Below are 20,773 nucleotides of genomic sequence, written 5' to 3' on the forward strand. Positions count from 1 at the left end.
GAATTATAATACCGCGTAGAAAATCAATATTTATTAATTTTTTCCTGTTCTTTTTGTTTCAGGTAAGTGAACGATTTACGTGATTTGTCTATCGCTTGTACGTCTTCGCGTCGACAGGACAGATGTGCACGAGCTCTCGGTGTTTATCAATTTTAATTAAAAACATTACCACTCCGTACGTATTATTATTATTATTATTATTATTAGCCAGACAATAAGCGCAGATAAAGCAATAGGTCAAACCCGTAGGCAAAGGCCGTATGTTTACGTGGAAATTATTTAATTAGAATACGTACGCTTGGCCGCGCCGGATGATCCTTGGACGACGCTTTATCTTGGCGCCACGTCTGATATGATTTTTCCAAAGAAACTCGTGGTCAAGACGGTGATTTTTGTTTCGTTCCGATTTGTATTATTATTTTTCTACGTTGCTCGGAATTTTCACTGCACCAGTCTCAAAATATACCGGCAGAAGCGTGGTGATAGCATGCGCTTAGGTCTTGGTAAATTTTTTTCCACTAGTGTTTTTTTTTTTTTTTAGTTTTTTTATGTATATATTCGCGGGTACATGTACGGTTATTATTATATTAAACGTACAAAAAATCGACATTGTTACACAGAGACATTAAATACGACCATTGTCACACCTGCGCGAACACTACATGGGTGCTTCCCGCGATGGAATGGATAAAGATGTATTATAATAATATTATACACGTAGGTTAGGTATACATACGTATGTCTATACATGTTACGTACGCATTCTTGGAGCTACTGGTGTTGATATACATTTTTTAATGGCCGTTTTGAATTCTACCTCGTTATTGTATGTGTAAGAGTACCGAAAAAAAAATTATACTCATTGTCCTCGTTTCGCATGCTTATTTTGGCCTCAGCTGGATGTCCGCGCAGGCTGTAACACACCATGAAAGTGGAAAGATTATAATAGCTTAATAATAATCGTATTTTTCTCTTTTTTCGCTCAACAGTTGACTGAACATGAAGTTTTGCAATTTTCAAATTTGTTAACCGCTCCGACGATGTTAAATTACATTTTATCAACATGCGTTCGTTTCATTTCGTAGTCGGTTTATAGTTTTGTATGTTCAGCAGTGTATACTATCTACTATGTTATTATTTCGTTAGACCACCGTTCTGTACGTGTTTCGTGGAATAATTTCCAAGCCCAGCTGCATTTTTATACCCGCTTATATATTTATCAACCTATTCTCAAGGAAATATGTATATCAGTATCAATTAATCTTACAAGCATTAAAAACCAAACGATTTCGTTTGATTAATTGATTATTAAAAGCAGTTTTGACGTGGGTTCCAACATCCTTCGATAAAGTAATATGTTATACTTACATGTATTATATTGATTAATTCGTCATCTCTATGCTTTTCAAGAAACTAAGCTATCTTGTAGTGTATACATTTATACGTGTATGTTTGGCAAAAAATTACAATACCTTCATGTTTATTTATCGTAATTTTCCTAAAATCCATACAAAATAATATTGATATTTGTCAAAAAAATTTTTATTTGTGCCTCGTAAACTATATTTATTGTGTGCATTTGAGATTCGTTGAATTGTTCAATTTTTGCATATCATTTTTTAAATATTAGAGTTGCTCTTAGATTAATAGGTAACTTACAAACGATACAAATGAAGCTACTGATAGTAATTTTGAAATTATAATGCATTTTTTTTCACTCACTCACCTTATACTGTTTTCTGCATTATTTTTTTACTTGTTATTTTTATCGATACAGTATTGTGAAAAAATAATTAATTTAACTTCAGAAAAATAATTTTTTTTTCATATAGGAAAACAATTAATGTTTAACGTAATAATCGCTAATATAATAAATTACGATTATGGCATTATACGCATTTAAGATTTATTGTATGCTACATGGTGCACTAAATTGGAGTAAAATTGGGCGTATTGACAACTAAACGTTAAGCTTTGTTTGAAAATCGCGTAAACGTACTGGTTTTTAATTAAAAAAAAAAAAAAAAAAATGTTTAATTTACCCTAGTTTCATTAGTATGCATGTATACATTACACGTACTTAGTAATTCTACCAGGAAGTGGGAACACATTTTACATATTTACTTTTTTGTTCCCATAAAAATAATATTTGGTTGGTTATGGTTATTATTTTTATTTATTTATTTTTTTTTTCATCAATATGGTCTTTCTCTTGTTATTTGCACACACGTTGCAAATTTATTTCTAAGTAAAATATTATATAATACTAATAATTAGGACTGAGATTTTGATGCAAATGCATCTTTTTTCTATTGTCCCAACACATCCGTCCGTAAGCAGAAAATGTATTTCATGTGATACTGATTAATTTAATGTACTTTTTATTTTGCATTTTTTTTTGCATTTTATGACAAATTTAACTTTATATTAATATTTAGGACAATTTTTTCTGTTTTTATGACATTTTTTTAAATATATCTGTTAATTCTTAAATATTAGAGTATTTGATCACGCGTTTCGACGTTTATTCGTTCAAAACGTGTACTTTTAGCAGGTCATCTACTAAATTGATAAACTATTAAATACGAGCATATCAGACCATGTACATATTTTATCAAAAATAGAACAATATTAAAATAGTCGAAAGAAATTTTTCTACTTGCAACAGTCCAACGACGATCAAATTTAAATAAAGTTAGACAAAATGTAAATATTAAACAAATAAATACTTATTTATTATTATGTTAAATAAATATAACTAAATATGCTTAGTAACATGATTTTTATAATATCAATTTTAAACTATATAAAATACATTTTTATAATTTTTAAAGCATTTTTGCATTTTATTTAGAACAATTTTTGCTTTTTTTTAAAGTATTAAAATCCTAGCTCTAAGTAATTAGTTTTATTGTATGGTTTGATGTTATTATAGAAAAAAAAGTATTTTAACGGGGTTTCGGGTTGGATATAATTCAATAATTTATTCACAGTATAAATTGAACTTTTACTATATTTTGGCTTGTAAGTGTTCCATTTATTCTTCTACGATAGTTGCATTATAATTATTATTATTTCTTGAAATTCATTGCTGACTATATAGTGTTTTATATGCGTACCTATACAATTACATTTTATATAAATAAGTTTGTAGTATAAGTTTGTTGTACTTATTATTATTTATATCGATTCTACAGTATTGCGTGTTTCGAAAAACCAAATTTTCTTTTGTAAGGGATACACGCAAAAGTGTATTAACGTCATGTCGAATTTTGACAAAAATACAATTATTTTCGTATAATATATTCCAAAAAAACTATTGTTATGCAATATTGTTTTATTTATTCAAATTTACGTTTTTGTACAAAAATGATATTGTTGAGAGAATATAACTTATACTAAATAATGATAAAAATAAAATAATATGAATCAAATTTTAACTTGGACGATTTATATAAAAAAAATGTTTATAAACAATTACCAAAAAACTCACCTCAACAAATATATTAATACGAGTTACTTATAAAGTTTACAAGGTATTATTAATTACATAAATATAAAAAGCAATTATAACATCATAATTACTATAATTTCAAAACATTTTTATTACAAACAACATTTAAAAAAAATAACACCTTTTATGTATACCAACAAGTCAGTGACAAGTTAGTTAACAGAACAAAAATAATTTTCAGTTATGATTTTGACTAGCGACAAAATGTTTGTGTTTCTGGAGACAGTAGTGTTAGCTAAAATATGGTAAACATCTAAGGATTAGCGTTTAATTTTTGTTTTTGGGCACCTTCGGTTTATTTGGTGTAAACAAGTTTTGGTGTAACGAATTTTGTTTTGAAGTACAAATAAATAATTTATAATTATTTTCATTGATACCAATCAAAACTTTAATCATTATTATTAAAATTGGCTGGAACAAACATTAAATTTACGAACTATTCTGTCTTATTAATAGTTAATATGTATTTTTATAATCTTGTACTTATCTTACATAATAAATTATTTGATTTTAAATCATGGATGTATAAATCATAAGTAAAAATATTAATCAGGTTAGTTGAGTGTAAAATCAACGATTATTTATGATATAACTGATAAATATTTTTAACTACGTCTACTTTGGCCCAAAAAAAAAAAAAAAACCGATAATCATTATAATATTTGTCTAGTTAAATCACCCTTGAAAACCGTTTAGGTTGTTCAGAACGAAATTGAAATACTACTTTCAGCTAGATTTGATGACGAATAAATATTTTTATCTTAATAATTTAACTGGATAATTCCCAAAATGTTTGATAATAGCATAAGTGTGTTTTTAAATACTGTTTTTGTAGAATATTTACTGTACAATTATATATTTATACACGAAACCGTTGGTAAAATTGTATTTGATTAGACGAAAGATTTAATTATTCGTTACGGAATGAAAAATGCATAATAATCATAACTTCAAAATTTTTCGGGTACATCATATTTTGACCAATTAGGTAGTTAAACGTCGCGGTAGTAAGTAATCGTGGTAATTTATAGACGTATTATTAATTGTTCAATGCTCATCGAGTACCACGTTAATTATAGAACGACATTGTGTACGTCGAATGAAACATTTTACGATATTTCCACCGATTCGGTGAAGTGGGGGGGGGGGGATTGAAGTTTTCATCGCTGCAGCCGTCGTTAAGTCAACCGCAGTTTTATAACACCGGGCGGTTCGTGTGAAACGATAATTTTTTCGAAACATCTTAAACAACGATAAAAATATTATGTGACATTATTATTCTGCAGCTTCGGACGAGAAAATATATCTCGAACGAGTTTAGCTGCAGATCAGAAACCCTCGAAGACACAAGCCAACCGTTGACAAGGGGAAGGGAGGCGTCGTTTCGAAATTCATCGCGCGCGCTCGTGAAGAGTCTGGTCGGCTTAAAAAGATATACTTTAAAGATTCGTTCTTTTTTTTCTTCTTATATATATATATATATATATATATATATACTTGCACGAGTGTGTGTGCGTATGCGTGCGTGTATATATGTGTGTGTGTGTGTCTGCGTGTGTGTGTGTAAATAAATTAAACACGAAAAAAAAACAAAGTACATAGAAGTGATAAGAATAAAATAAACAGCAGTTAAAACATACTGTTACTAAGGGCTATAATAATAATAAAAAAAAAAAAAAACATCGTTTTATGTACGCTCGTCACGTCATCTCGTCCGTCGTGTATAGAACAACGGACGGAATCGCGTCGTCCCATTTTCTCTGTCCATGCCTCTACATCACTCCTTCTCTCTTGCTCTCTGCGTACAATAATAATATGATGTATATTTACGCTAGCCACGTTTATATCTCCGCGTGCACATCGCCGGTCCAATATTACACGCTATATTTATGTATTTATGTGAGTACGCCGTATATACGAATTCGTATATGCCGGTCAATGGGTATATGTTTTCGGTATTTATTTTTTCACTATATTTTTTTTTATTTATTTTTTTTTTTTTTTGGACTGGGGATTAACATACGAGCACGCCACGCAATCGCACAAAATCAACATTGCCGATTCGAAATTAATACATCGTCGACGGTCACGTTGCCCGGTCATATTTAATTGACGGCCGGATGATTTATACACGCTGTGCGCCATCGCATCGGACTTCGATTACGAAAAACCCCGGCGGTACACGGGAACTCCGGCGCGCTCGCGATCGTAATAATAACAATAATAATAATAATAATAATAATAATAATAATAATAATAATGGTATAATATGTAATACGAGTTGCCATCGACGTTTTATTTATAACGAAAGATATAACAAACGTTCTCGTCTCACCCTTTCCGTCCGTTTGGGGCCCCTTTATACCGTCCCTCCCACCTCCTCGACCCTTCCACCATCATTACCACCGTACCTCCCGCTGTCGCGTTTTCAATCCTTGTAACAACGCTTCATGGCCCTCTGCGCACTCTGCACTCTTCGGCCGGTCTCGTTTCATGCACCGCGTGGCGCAGCGACGTGTTCCGTCGCGCAACGGATTTCAATCGCGCAAGTGATCACCGGATAACTTTTTATTTCGCTCGTCCGTTGTGTATCGTTCTCGTCATGTTATCCGAATTTCATTTATAATGTATTCACTTCATCCCCCGCCGCGCGCGATCGCTTATCGTACACTACAATTGCTGTACGTATATGTATTACAATTTCCCGTTATCGAATCTCCTCTTCCGTCCACCGACAGTATTGTGTCGTGATAACATATTATGCATATTTGTTACTGACAATTTTTCGCCGTTGTACGTTTTAAACCCATATCGATTTGCGTATAGGTATCTGCTCCGCACGTATTACACAACATAATAGCCGTTGTTTAAAATCGTCCTTTAAACTAAAAATAATAATAACTGGTTTTTGTTGCATCCTTCCTGTTTGGCAATTCGTTACACAAATGCAACCGAAATCGAACATTTATTTCGTATTTTCAGTCACAACGGATTTCGATCCGTTTATATTACGATACGCATTCTATACATCGACGATGGAAATTACATCGCATTATTATATTTTCAAAATTATAGGCACTTCGACGGCTGGCATAAATATAAAAATAAATACAGAATTAATCATAGGGAATTTTTGTTAATATAAATAGATAACGGTTATAAATAATATGAAAAAAATACAATTATATTATAGTAAGCATACTCTTGTAACAATAACAAAGTCTTATTAAATATAAATGAGTTTGTGTCTTATACCTGACGTTGATTTTTTTAAATCGAAACCGGTTGTAAGTATTTGCACAATTAATAATACTTCAGAAAATAGCTTTTATTTTTTGTATTTCATTTCTTTCAATATTTTTCGGCACGTTTAATAATTTTTAATAAATTATATTAATTTTTTTAATAATACTTTAATCGGTCTAAGAAACCGGGTACGTATAATTAAAATCTACACGTCGTGTTTACATTTTTTAAAATCCATTGAAATAGAACAGTAGAAATTTTCCCTGACGATAGTTTCACTTTGACAATTAGTGATCATATAATTTGTCTAGGTAATGTGGGAGGTGAACAGTTGCACTCTATACCGCAGTTAATTTCTGTACATAATTAATAATAGTTGTATATCAATTGATTGACCAGCATGCGAGTATAAAAATGAATATAAAAGTATGGAAATAAGTGTATACTCTACAGACAACTTGCACTAAATTTTATCGTTAAACATTATGTAACACACGATCCATATAATTATCATAATTCGTAAATTATTATAGTTACGTACCTATTATAAATCATACAAAAATAATCACAAGTCGGTAACGTTGTATGAACACAATTATATGGTATTATTAAGACCACAAAATACTACTAAAGCGAACTGAGTATACATATCAAACTCGTTCTTATTCCTAACGATTATCCTCACGGTCTTAAGACTGATCGTATATCGACACAAAAGTATAAATGAATAGACTAATACTTGATAGTGTCTTTATAAGATCCTGACCATCTTACACGCTACATACAAAAATTGTGTTTACCTGATAGGTACGCACATTAATTGCACTCTAATCATAATATTCATACAGATATAGGTATACATTTAAATAATCATCCAGTTATAAGACTTACTCAAATCCCATACGAATTATTAAATTTTTATTGTATATTGCACATATTCATAAATGGTATAAACAGTCGTCAAATTAAAAAATAAAATAAAATAAAATGATTGTATTGGAATAAATTATCAATTGCGTAATAATGGCCACGCGTATCATTTAAGTTAACCAACGACTGCTATAATATGCTAATTTATACACGCTTAATTTTCGTATATCATCATTATTGAAAGAAAAAGTATTATGACTGTTACAGTGTGTGTGTGTGTGTGTGTGTGTGTTTGTGTGGTTTATTATGTAAAACAGAATGCACGTGTAAGATATCGTATTGAATACAGTGACTGCAGGAGTATGCAAGTACATAAATTATCGATCGAAGCCTATATCTTATCTTTAATCAAATAGGTATGTCAGTAAGTTAGTTGTTGTAGGATAACTAATAGTGCGTAATGGTGGGTAATAAATATCGTTGTAAATTTATCGCGAACAATTTGTTTACTCGAATTTCATTGCTTTCGCGCTAATTGTGCATTGTGCGTTATTGCGCATGTATTATTATAATTAATTTGTATATAACTGTATAAACTACTAAACACGTACGTATGACAGGACAATATATTGGAGCAAACGGTTGCATTACAATACATCAATATTAATTAGGAGCGAACGCGCACGGATTGCCGAGTCGACAACTTTTGGTTCGAATCGTTCTACACGAAAGAGGGTGTTAAACCCTTAGGGATTAAACATGGTTTATGGTATAGATTTTTGAGAGCGCCCCGCGGGGACGCACAATCGTCTCTTGTAAGGTTATTATTTAGCACCGTTATATGTTCACGCGTATAAAACCGACTAACCACTAGCTGTTGTCACTTGATGGTGAAAAACACATCGGAGTCGCGGTAATTATTACATCGTCGTCAATATCACAGTAGTTTATTGAAACCGTTTTAAACGTGGTGCTGTACAATTTATCGATTGATTATTATATATACGCGTTTAGACGGACGGTGTGTGTGCAAGAGAGAGAGAGAGAGAGAGAGAGAGAGAGAGTGAGTGAGACAGCCAGACAGAAAAGAATAACAGCACACGTATAACGTCTCGTTCATGAATTTATGATCGTTAATTACACGACACTCGGCAACACATCCCTTTTGATTTATAGCGTGGAAAAATTTACGATTTCGATGTCTTCTTCGCGTGATGCCCCGCGATTCAATTACACTGTCGTCGTTCACCGTGCACGGCGTAAACGAAAATTTCGAATCGTCGACGCGTTGACGGGCCGCGGTAATCGTGTCGGAAAAACGGACATCATCTCGGCCGACGGAGCGATACGTGTGCGTAGAAAAACGCCTTTCAATCGCGTGGCCGAGCGCGCTCGCGTACCGTTACGTTGTCACCGCCGTTCGTATCGCATAGAAATAAATGCGCGACGTGCGTTTGTACGCGCGCGCAGGTGCCGCCGACGATCAGTGGACGGGAGAGTACGCGATAATGGTGGGGGGGGGGACGCCTCGGGGACGCTAGACGCTGTGCCGTCGTCGTTAAATCGACGCGCGGCGTATCGATATCGGGCGGATCGCGGGAGCTATGAAAAAAAAAAAAAAAAAAAACGCGTGCGCTTTGGATCGGTGTTGGCCGCTACCGCGTTTGCACACGTGTAAGCGCGTTGCCGGCGATTGATTTGCCGACGCGGAAAACCGTGTGTGCTTACTTGGACACTGCCCGCCCGCGCGTACGTTTACGGTCTCCGCGAGATCGGCGGACGATTACGGAGGACGTGCCGTCCTGTTCCCAATGGTTACACCGCCGGGCGATTGTGTCGCGGGCCCCGTGTACCACTATTATTATTATTATTGTTATTTTTATTATTTTATTACAATACTCTTCGCGCCGCTCACGCGATAACCATCGCAGTCGTCATCTCCGTCGCCGCGTCCGCCGCGCGGTAATGATCGTATTTTATTATATTTCCCATGATCGTTACGTCGTTCGCCGCGCGCTGACCGGCGTCCGGCGATCGCACACGCGTTTTCTCGACGTTTTTCGATCGCGTTACAAGGGTGGTACACTGCACACGCCGTCATTGGTCCGTTGCGCGCGCCCCCGGGCCGCGGCGAACATCTGCCGCGCGCGCGACCCTCGGACGCGCATTTATTGTATACGAGGAAAAGGAACATGGTGCTGACAAGTCAGCGCATTCGCTTTGTGCCGATGACGAATGGTCCGTCGAATCAGCGAAATTGCAATGCCGCCTCGACGTCGCCTCCGTTTCTGCGGCCAACGCGCGCAAAACAAACGCATCCGACCAATCCCCGTCGTACACTTCTTTTCCGTTTTATTATCCTTCCGATGACCGTGGTTTTATCCCTACGAAGCGTTTTATTTTTTTGCAATCCGCTATATTAAAAAAAAAAAAAAAAAAAAAAAAAAAAATAATAATAACAAATATCCTCCGACGGACAACGCACATTATCTTTTTCCACGCGCAATAATGGTGAACCGAGCGCGTGCACGTACATTGATACTTGTTATACCCGAACGAAATACAATAACGCACGTTAACGTCGAAACGCTCTTTCGTGATTAATTTTTCAATAGGATTCCAAACAGCGGTAATCGTTACATATCATACCACTAATCCAACGGCGTACATAGGCTTATATTTTAAACCTGTTTTCTTCGCGGTTCTCCGTATTTATGGGAAGTTAATAGTTATGACCGTTAGCGCAATTATATTTTACGTTTGCCATAAGTTGCATACTAATCGTAAACCATTCATAATCCATTTATTACTGCTGTGTTTATTGTGTACCAACATTTTAGGCAAAACGTTTGTTTTCACAGACATAAAATATATCTGGACTCCAGTGGTTTTATAAACAAAGTAACGTAAACTGGTAAAATGACACTTCAAGGTCTGTTCACCGCACAGCAAAGTGTATGTTGGTTCATGGTTGAAACAACGTTTGGTTTTGGCGAAGATTATATTCATTTGACTGTATAATAATTAATTACTAAAGTCAGTACGAATCTCCGTGAAACTATTATTTTTTTCGTTCATAATATAATGTGAATTAATACTATGTATGGAATGATGTTTCCAATGTATTATAATTTACATATTAGTTTTTTCGATATTAATCTTGAAAGTAGTGACGACGGTCCACTTTATCACGAATTAGTTTCTCTTTTAAACTAATATATTATACGAACCGTAATGTATTCTAATTAGTGAACTCATGATATATTACAAAACAAGGAAAATTTCGTTTATATTCATATATTTGCAGTGGGAATTATTTAATAGGTAGATTGTTAAATTTTATATTGATAAGGACTTCGCAGAAATATCTAAGTATTTTTAAAAAGCTTGTAACAATGCTAATAGACTTATAATGTTTAGCTACTGCATAGTATCCAACGTTATTTTTTAACATTATTTGTGTAGTAGATATTTTGTTTTCAATGTGTTGGAGTGAGAAGTGTTAGTAGTTCAGCAATCTCCGATTGATGAATAATTTTGAATATTAAAACGATAAACAGTTTATATAGAAAATGTTATTATTATAATCATTTTTTTCATATCGTACTTGAATATTGAAACTAATCTAAATCAAAACAAAAACCTGTGAAACCTATGAAAAACATAAATTATAAATACGACGGTTCCGTCAAACTGTCAAGTTGACAAAAACTCAGTAAACTTTTTACTGTACAAAACAGAATAATAAATTAATGGTAGTTCGTGTGGAGTACATCAGATTTAATTGTCTGTAGGTAAATAATAAAATTAATAATAATGTACAGAGATTAATAAAATGGACACTGTACAATATTACTATGGTATGTACTAACAGACAATACTGTTTATAACAAATGTAATTTTATAATATTCGTGAGTCTGTGCCTACCTTGGTATATTTTTATGTACAATTGAAATGTTTGTTTTCAACAAAACGGTAAATTAACCGGGCGTAGCAGCTATTTCATGAATTATTAAACACGGTCGTTGTAATTTTTTGTTAATATTAATGTTGATATAGTTACGTCGTCCTAATCTAACCGACTTTTAACAGCTGCGTTGACCAGATTAATTATGATTAATAATTAATAATGTTGACTGCATTCCACCTCGCAGTTATTCTGTAAGGTGTTCGTTTTACTCGAATATATACGCGTTTTTAATCAATATAGTTAATTGCAAAATCGGTAATTCGACACAGTTATTATTTCTCATTACATTGCCGTATCCGTCAGTATAATTTAGGCTTTCGATCGTTTTTCCTATATTTCAGAGTTTCCGCTGCCTGTTTTTTGTGCATTTCCCTCAGACGGATTTGTATAGTTTTTTTTTCCTTTACACAATCGTAATGCGACGAGTGGCGTAGATTTATGATGGCCGTGTTACCATAGGAGCTAGTCCGATTTACATAAATGTTATTTTTTCGAAAACCACATGGCCCACTAACGCCGCCGCTGGCCGGAGCGGCCAACACTAACACACAAGTGCGCGTCGAGTTCGGGTTTCCTGTTCTCGATAGAATTTGTGTGCGTGCGTGCGGCGTTCGAGATTGTGCGCACACAATGCAATATACTGTTATAATTGGTATTGTGTCGGAAATAGAGGGAAAAAAAAAGGCGCGTGCGTTGTTGCTATACAAACGCACGAACGTTGTTCACAGCGACGCTATCGAATTGCGCACACGGATAAAATCGAACATTGTACGTACATAGCGTATATGGCGATTCTGTTTTTCCCTACCGACCGTTTGGGTAGGCGCAAGGACAACGTTTCAGGACAGAACCGCAAAGTTTGAAATCAGGATTCGCGAAGCACCGGCGCGAAAAATGCAACGGCAGCGGTACTTTTATACATAAATGGATAAATGGCAAAAATTGTACGCGTTTTCTCGTCGTGCGGGGAACGATTACGAATACAAATACTGTCGATATATAGAGCTAGCCGGATGCGAGGACTTGTTAAATACGTGTCTGCTTAACAGCCGTTAAATTGGCCGGTTTTCAAAATACAATTATAACAATACATGACCCATTTCTCTCTCTCTCTCTCTCTCTCTCTCCTTCCCGTGGTCCTTTTACTTATTTTGCCGCGCATACGCGGAGAGATTTTGCGTTGCTCCGACTCGTCGTGAAATTTACCCCCGAGTGCGGTAGTACCGTGGTCGAGTTGCGATATCTGTACTCTTGCGTAACGATATCTTATTGTCGTGATATTAAAATGAACGTTTAGTTACAGATAATAACCGCTACCGTTAAACTACATTCGTAATAATAATTACGAGTGGTCGTCGTCGCCCACGGTCGATTTTGTTTTCTCATGGTTATTATATACACCGGTCCTTCCGACCGGTGGTAATGTATTCGCTTTCGGATGTTCATTATTATTATTATTATGGACTGACAAACCCTTCTTGCACCTCGTCGCCGCGACCGTTGCTAGATTTTAATTAGTCGCCACGTGATTCGGACGCACACGCTGCATACGTAATCGATCGGCCTCCGATTTTTAACGTTAACCGCAATGTTTGGATACTCACTTGTGCCAACACCGCGTGTGGTGCCTTTTTGTTGCAATGAATATTCATATATTATTATTATCATACCATCCAGAAACCATCGTTGATCGCGCAACGATGACGTACGTGACGGATTTCTAAGAATGTACCTGCGGTGGGGGGGGGGGAATTTATGGGCGAGTGTGTAACACTCGCATGTGTCGTACTGCGTCGTCGTGTACGAAAAACCGCGTAATGGATTTGCCCATTTTTCGTTTCCTCCGTCGCGAAACAAATAATACATAACCGCTCGTCATCAATCGAATATTTACCAGTCCGTTGTAGATTTTTGTTCGCGCCCGCGCGATTGCCTATGTCCCGTCCGTTTTTCGACCTTGCGATATCATCCCAGCGTTCACCGACAAAGGCCTATTATGAAATTCAATCGTCGGCAGTGTTTCTCCTTCCCCGCGAACGTGCGCGTACATCCCAGCACCGTGCAATGATTCACTCCAATTTGATTCCTATCATATCTACGGAACTCGCTCACTCCTCGCTCTCCCTTTCGATAGTATAACGTCGTCACCGCTTCACCCCGCCTGCTTCAATAACACAAAACCACTGACTGTATGATAAAAACAACCTCCATAAATCATCGTACGCGCGCATACCGGTCGGCCGACCGAAAAAAAAAAAACAAATCTCCAACCGATATACTCGCGTGTGTGTGTACATTTTTTGTATACGTGCGCGTTTGTGTGCGTTCCGGAGAGAGTACGCATTGTGAGAGACCCGTCGCACGTGATTTATACGCTCAGCTCTCATCATCGGTTTTCCGAATAGTGCTGGTGATCACTGAGCGTTGCAAATTGAGATGTTTTCCGTGCGCGCGTACACGCCGTCGTCGTTATTGTTACCACTGCTGCTGCTGCACCCTGTACAATACGTGTATTTACACCCGTGTACGTTTCTATGCACGTACACACGCGCACCCGTCGAAGGGGTGTTCTCGGTCGGGGCAGAGGCGTGGGGATACGAGGGCACGCCCCTGACAGGTATCGGACCCTAAAAAAAAAAAAAAATACCAACCTTTCTCGGCGTATAACATAATAATAACACGGCTTATTGATGTAACATCATCGCGTACACACCGTAGTGGGTACATTATAGTATATTATGTTAGACGGTGTTTTTTTATCGTTCCGATCGTATGCGATAAAGCACGTAATTTTCGGCGTCTTACAGCAATACCGTACCGTTATCATCGGGTAAGTTTTTATTTATTTATTTTTATCCAAACGCTATTCGATTGTTTTGTGCTTTTGAACGTTCTTTTGATTTGCCGTCGTAAGCGCGCGCGAACGGAACGTCGCGACGGCTAAGTGACGTTAACAACGAAAAAACATTCGTTAATTAAAACAATCATTTTGACTGAAATTCTTTATCTCGCGTCGTCGGCTTGTGCGCACTTCTGTCCGGACGCCTCGTCGTGTCTTAAATATATGCATTGTACTTGTTCGGTTGTGTTTCATCTATGTGTATTGTACGTTATATTCGTATCGTTGTGCATACGCCCGTATTCTCTTCGTTTGTCTCGACTGAATAATTATATTTTAATTGAACGTTTATATTCAGAATTTTCGGTTGAACGTGTTTCTTTAAAGAGTCGACTCATCTGTTGACTTAACGCTTTTAACCGTAATTAACCTTTAGAATATGTTTTACCGCTTCAACTTTAGCAATCGATTTTAAAAATTGTTATGGATTTCATTAAATTATTTTTTCAAGAAGAATATATATATATATATATATGTATTTTAGTCAACGGATTTCAAATCGATTTCGTTTTTTATTTTGTATAATCTAAACGTTTTTTTTATATTAACTTCAGTTCCACCGTACACTTCACAAATTTACATTTTTTTAAACTCTTTTATCAAATTTATGTAATATTAATTTCAAATCCCAACCAACATACAAAATTAAATGCATCTAAACTAATATGTTTATAATCCTTTGAAGAGCCATTTTAATGAATTATTTTTTTTAAATATTACATCATAGATAAAATCTATACATCATCTTCGTTATGTTATTTATTACTTTACTACGCATCTATAAAATGCTTCAGTTTTAAATGTTTGGTTATTTGGTTTCTTATTGAATTTTTGCACGTAAAAAAAAAAAAACTATAATATAACATAAATAACTCTAATGTTTACGTATAGTATCCAAACCGATTCCTAAATCGTTTTTGTTGTTATTTTGGCTCAGACAATATTATTCTTAGGTGTTAAATAGTTGAGTAATTGTCAATAATTTTAAATGTCTGTACTGGTATTTTTAATTACTATACTACTTTACAAAAAGTAACTAATTAATATTTGAGATATTAAGATACAGCCATTGTATATAAAATAATCACTTAAATTTTTGTATCTTGTGCCATCTCGTATGAAACCGGTTGTACTAAAATGTCTTTCGTACAAGTACTACGATTATTGGAATGCATTTCTTTTGGACCGCCGCCATGTGTTGGTGTGCGAGGTCCAGGTGCTTCTAAGTGTTTGCGACCTCGAGACGCTGGAGGGTAATAGCCCCCTCGTTGCATTGTTGTTTCTGATCTATCGTATTTTTTCTTTTTTCTAACTAGACTAGTTTTCTGCAAAGCGTAACACTACAGTGTTATATCGCTCGGTCACTGATAGTAAAAATATTGCAGATCAATTACAATACTCGAAGAAAAACATTTTTTTTTTTTTTTAATTATAATAATTTAAGGTATACAATTTGTGTGTGTTTGTTCGAAATAAGTATTTTAAACGATAAATCAATAGAAAAAACAATTTATAGTAAATACACATGGTTATTAACTGTACATTAAAATGTTATATATTACAAAAAAAAAAAAACATGTAATTTTTAGTTCCATTTTATGTTGTTCTACTTCAAACAACTCATTACCATTAGGTCATTTAATTATATTATTATAATACGATTTCAACGTGGCCTCGAAAGCGACAGCCACTTCACACTCCATAATATAATACATTTTTAGTGTTAAATTTGAAAATCTGTGAACGATACGGATTGGAACGTTTTTTTCTTTTTGTTCTCGATAAAATCATTCAATATCAATTGTGCGCACTGTACGAACAGTGATTGTTTTTCTGCGCGCGAACTATTCGACCATTAGCGAACGGTAGTATTTCATACATGGTGACCGTACACACATATATATTTAGTTTCGACCCTTATTACGCGCACACACGCACACTGTGTTCATATACATAATGTATATATATCATATTGTGTGTTGGCAAAAATCATGGTCCACCCGAACGATAAAGCAAGAATGCTGTGCCGCGCTCGCGGGAAAACTTCAAATTTCTGGCGCGCCCGGACCATGTATCATTTCCGGTATAGGGAATTTCGATAAATTACCAGATAATTTACTTAACCTCCCTCTCGTTTCTCCCTTCGCATACACACACACATATATGTACGTAATGTGCGTGTGTGCTCGTGCGTTTGCCGCGCGCAAAAGACACACTGTAATGCGTGCGCGCTATATGGGCGGCCGATTCGGCAACGTGCGTGTGTATTGGACCGGATACGAGTGCGAGAAAGGTCCATGACGGTTTTTGACGTGCGGTGAAGATTTGTGGACCGACCGACCTTTTGTGCACCCCTATACACGTATACTTGCACACAAGCACGTCCGAAGCTATTTCATACACATACACGCACGCACACTCACACACGTTCGTACATGTAAAATACGAATGTCGGTAGAGTTCTTTTTTTTCCCGCATCGGTAGGGAGTTTGTACTTGTATATATGTATGGTTGTGCGTACGCGTCTGGTGGTGAAAGCGGAGAATTTCTATTCGTGGTATATCGCCCTATCTCTCTCTCTCTCTCTCTCTCTCTCTGTTCCGCGTTCTCTTTTTCGTCTCGTACGCGCGCGGGGTTGAGAAATGCTTTTAAAACGACACAAACACCGCAGTCGCCCCTGCTACGTGTATAGACGTCTGGCGGCCCATTCTCCTGGTTCGCGCGCGCGCCTACACAATATCGCCACGTATTTTCTTTCTCACCCTCGAAACAAATTCCATTAAGTCGACGCGTAAGCCTCTCTGACCCGCACGGATTTAGCCGTTGTGCCGTACGTACCTACATGCGATTCGTACGCAATTAATCCGCCGCCGGAGACCTTTTACGCAAAGATATTGCCCTGCGGTCGCTGCACAATCGATTTACACGTGTATATTTGCATGCGCGCCACCGTGCACTATACTTCGCTGCATGTACGCCTTATGTCTTGCCCGAACCTTGCGAGGAACAAACTAATAACTGCCACCCCCTCCCTCTCACCATGATTGGAACTTATGATTTTCTGAGTCATTCGCGACACGTGTATACCTCTGAAACTCGTTCTCGGCGCCACTGACTTGTCTTTTCCGGTTTTGTTGATCGTCGATCAATGATCGATACGCAACAGCGTTCCATACGTGGAACGTTTTTCAATAAAGTCAGCACCGCTATGGCGTGCGCGCACGATGGGATGAATATTATTTTCAGTATTTGCTCCTAAGATTTAAAACCGCACAACAGTATTATCTTTTCGGAAGTCGCGCCAGCCCGGCTTGCCGCGCACCGTTGTCGTACTACCGCACCGTGTATTTTCACTGATGAAAACGCCGTATTTTACTTGCTGTTGCTCGCGACGCAATTTATCATCGCGACTCTTGCGGAAGATAAATTGCAATACACGCAGTGTTCAGTTTGTTCAACCGAAAACCCTCGATAAGCCTCCGAAATCCCATTTCACGTTACCCATCGACGGTGAGTAGGGACCCGAGAGGAGAAAGACATTTGTGTGTTTACACTTTACACTTGTAATTCAGTTACACCCCTCCCCTATTAATTCGTTTTGCGCTTTCGTATACATTATTTTATAATAAAATTACAATTATTCGAACAAGGTTTGTGTTTCGGTACACTGATTTTGGTCCACCACGCACACTTTTACAAACATATTATGTGTTTACATCGTTATTACTGTTGAGCTTTTGAGCTTCATTTCGGAGAATATCGAGTGTAAATATGTATAACATTATCATCGTACGAAAACCCGTTTGCGCCCGTTCGTCCGATTGAATGGAAAACAATAAAATAATAATAAATATTATGTCCATGTGCGGCCGTAACTGCGTTGTTACGTCGATAAATGTAAATTTAATCGTATCGCAGCGCACAATAATAGTTTAACGTGTACAGTGTTTTCGATACAAAACTACTTGTTCGAAACACGTAATGGAAGGAAGTGTTTTATATTTATCTTTATTTTATAGGCTGTCGATTCGTTTTGAATAAAAACTGAAAACAGTTTTTAAAACACAATAAGCTTTTACGCGTGAAAACAATTTTCGCATCCCCCCCCCCCCCCCGGGGGGCACATTTACAACATGGTCGGTTGTTGTGTGACCCTCGAAAAGGTCGGCGGTGGAGTATCACAAAACGTAGCGGAGGGACCGCCTTTCCGGGCGAAACAACTATTCATTTACATATATATACATATAAACGATACGGCAATACAATCGCCAGCACATATACAATAATAATAAATACACGCATCTACGGCCCCCGCTTTTATGACAGTATATTGATCTCTGTATATTTATTCGGCCCCGAAAAACGGCAGTCGTTGCTGTTCCCCCAACACAATATTTGGAGCGTGTGTGCGTAACACTATCTATTACGTTTGAATATGTATACAATGTAAATGCATGTGTAGTGTGTGTATGTGTGTATGCGCCCGCCACAAGTTTGTTTTCTATTATTATTATTATTATTTAATACGAGTTTTTTCCACCCTTTTCCTTCCGTCAAATGTCTACGACAGTACTAGTTATGTTCTGTACGGTAAAAGCGTTTACGTTTAATGCGGTGTGCGTACATGCGCGCGCGCACACCGTATAATATAACGTGCAGCGGCGACGACATGCGTGCGTACAGGATCAACGCGAGGCTTTCAGAACCCAGTAATTATTATTGTTATTATTATTATTTTTTCCTTATATTTCCAAACACAATTTCCCTCCCTCAACGTACCGTGCGTCAGGCACCGGTCGTTTTTTATCCGTGTTTAGAATCGAATTCGCGTGCCCAAGGATCGTAAATATCGCCCGCCGCATGGGCCCAACCCCCGACTACTCCGTCCAATTGCGCGCCGTTTGCCCGGGGCGGTCGCAGCCCCGTGCCACGAGAAATCGCGCTGGTTACAAGATCCGTCGGGTGTGTACGGGTTCGACCGTGCACCCTCCGAAAACGGTATATTGCAACACGCGTGTACGTGAAACGGTCGTCGGACGCGTTCAAAGTTCAAAGTTGATCAACGCCGGCGCGTACTTAACACGTGCGCACCCGTTAAAATAATAATAACGTTTGACATTGTAGTATTAGGCGATTCAAATTCCGGTCGTATTAATGTCGCAATAAAAAATAAGCTAGCATAAACATTTTTTATAAAAAATAATTTTTCTTTCTTCTATTAACGTGTAAGCAAATTATTATATTATTATTATTGTTATTATAGCTAAATGTATATAAAAGAGAAAAGAAACCAATAAAGAGGTTCTCCCGTGGTGGTCGTGTGTGACTCGACGACTACGGAGACATATGCGTTATTTGTATTGTTACATTTTTTAAAAATTATATTTTTCGTGTATACACGTATGATTTTGTTCGGCGTATACGACAACATATACATCGCAATTCGGGCGAGCAACGTATAACCGGTGACGTATTGACGTGTATACGTGAATAGATGGGGTTTTAGTTGGTCCGTTGCGCGCGTTTTCGGTCTTCCAGGAAAACGAACAACTGCTCTTATCCGCGTCCACACTGCTCCGCAAGGGTCTACCCTGTGATCGACTGATTAAGTGCCTGTATGGGTGTTGCGGATTTCGCGTATTTCTTGCATTATGATAAAATACGTTTTTTTTTATCTCCGCGTGACGACCGACGTGTCAACCGTCGAATGCAAAAATTATGAAAACAATAAATTATCAAATCAACTGATTTATATATATATACATTTAGTCGGGGGACACGAACTATTGTTTAAATTTCTACAGTTTTTTTTTTTATCGATTTATCTGTATACTTTAATTGGTATAGCGTCCGTATTTCTCGAAATTAAATTCGACCATTGTTCCAACCACAAATATCGCGACCCCTTACACTATTATTATTATGATGTGCAGAAATAGCAATCTCGTTGGCTAAATTAATGTTAACAATGTTCGACTGTGGTGCTAGTGTAATAAATCATATTGAACATTGTTTCATTAATTATTGCGTATCATACTAATGAATCATAAAATTATAAAAACCGTGGTGTAAAATGTTAAACTAAAAACGCACTTTTTTTTTGTAAAGTTGAAAATTAATTTTTGAAAAATGTCAGTGTTATTTTCCAGTGTCGTTTAAGCTTCGAAATTCGATTGTTCCATGCATTTGAAATATGTTGTATGAAGCTTTTTTTTTTTCTCGTTTTCTCCCCCCTCCGCCACCTTTATATTTATTATTTTCACTGGTATCGGA

The 20,773-nt window shown here is 36.6% G+C and overlaps 1 protein-coding gene across 2 annotated transcripts in view; it reads left to right on the top strand.

Annotated features, from left to right (window-relative positions):
• The window catches only part of LOC112682094 (mucin-7), a 132,827-nt gene that overhangs the window by 50,231 nt on the left and 61,823 nt on the right, over positions 1 to 20,773 (top strand). Inside the window, exon 1 of one of the 2 annotated variants that reach the window (XM_025552573.1) lies at positions 14,300 to 14,431. The exons of the other annotated variant lie outside the window; for it this stretch is intronic. Within the exon in view, the coding sequence (XP_025408358.1) occupies positions 14,340 to 14,431 (92 nt within the window). The 5' untranslated portion in view covers positions 14,300 to 14,339. Of the gene's footprint in view, positions 1 to 14,299; positions 14,432 to 20,773 lie in introns of those variants that run through there. 2 annotated transcript variants of the gene reach the window in all.

Source organism: Sipha flava, unplaced genomic scaffold (genome assembly GCF_003268045.1).
Source record: "Sipha flava isolate LNK unplaced genomic scaffold, YSA_version1 1_pilon_pilon, whole genome shotgun sequence".
Taxonomy (NCBI): Eukaryota; Metazoa; Arthropoda; class Insecta; order Hemiptera; family Aphididae; genus Sipha; species Sipha flava.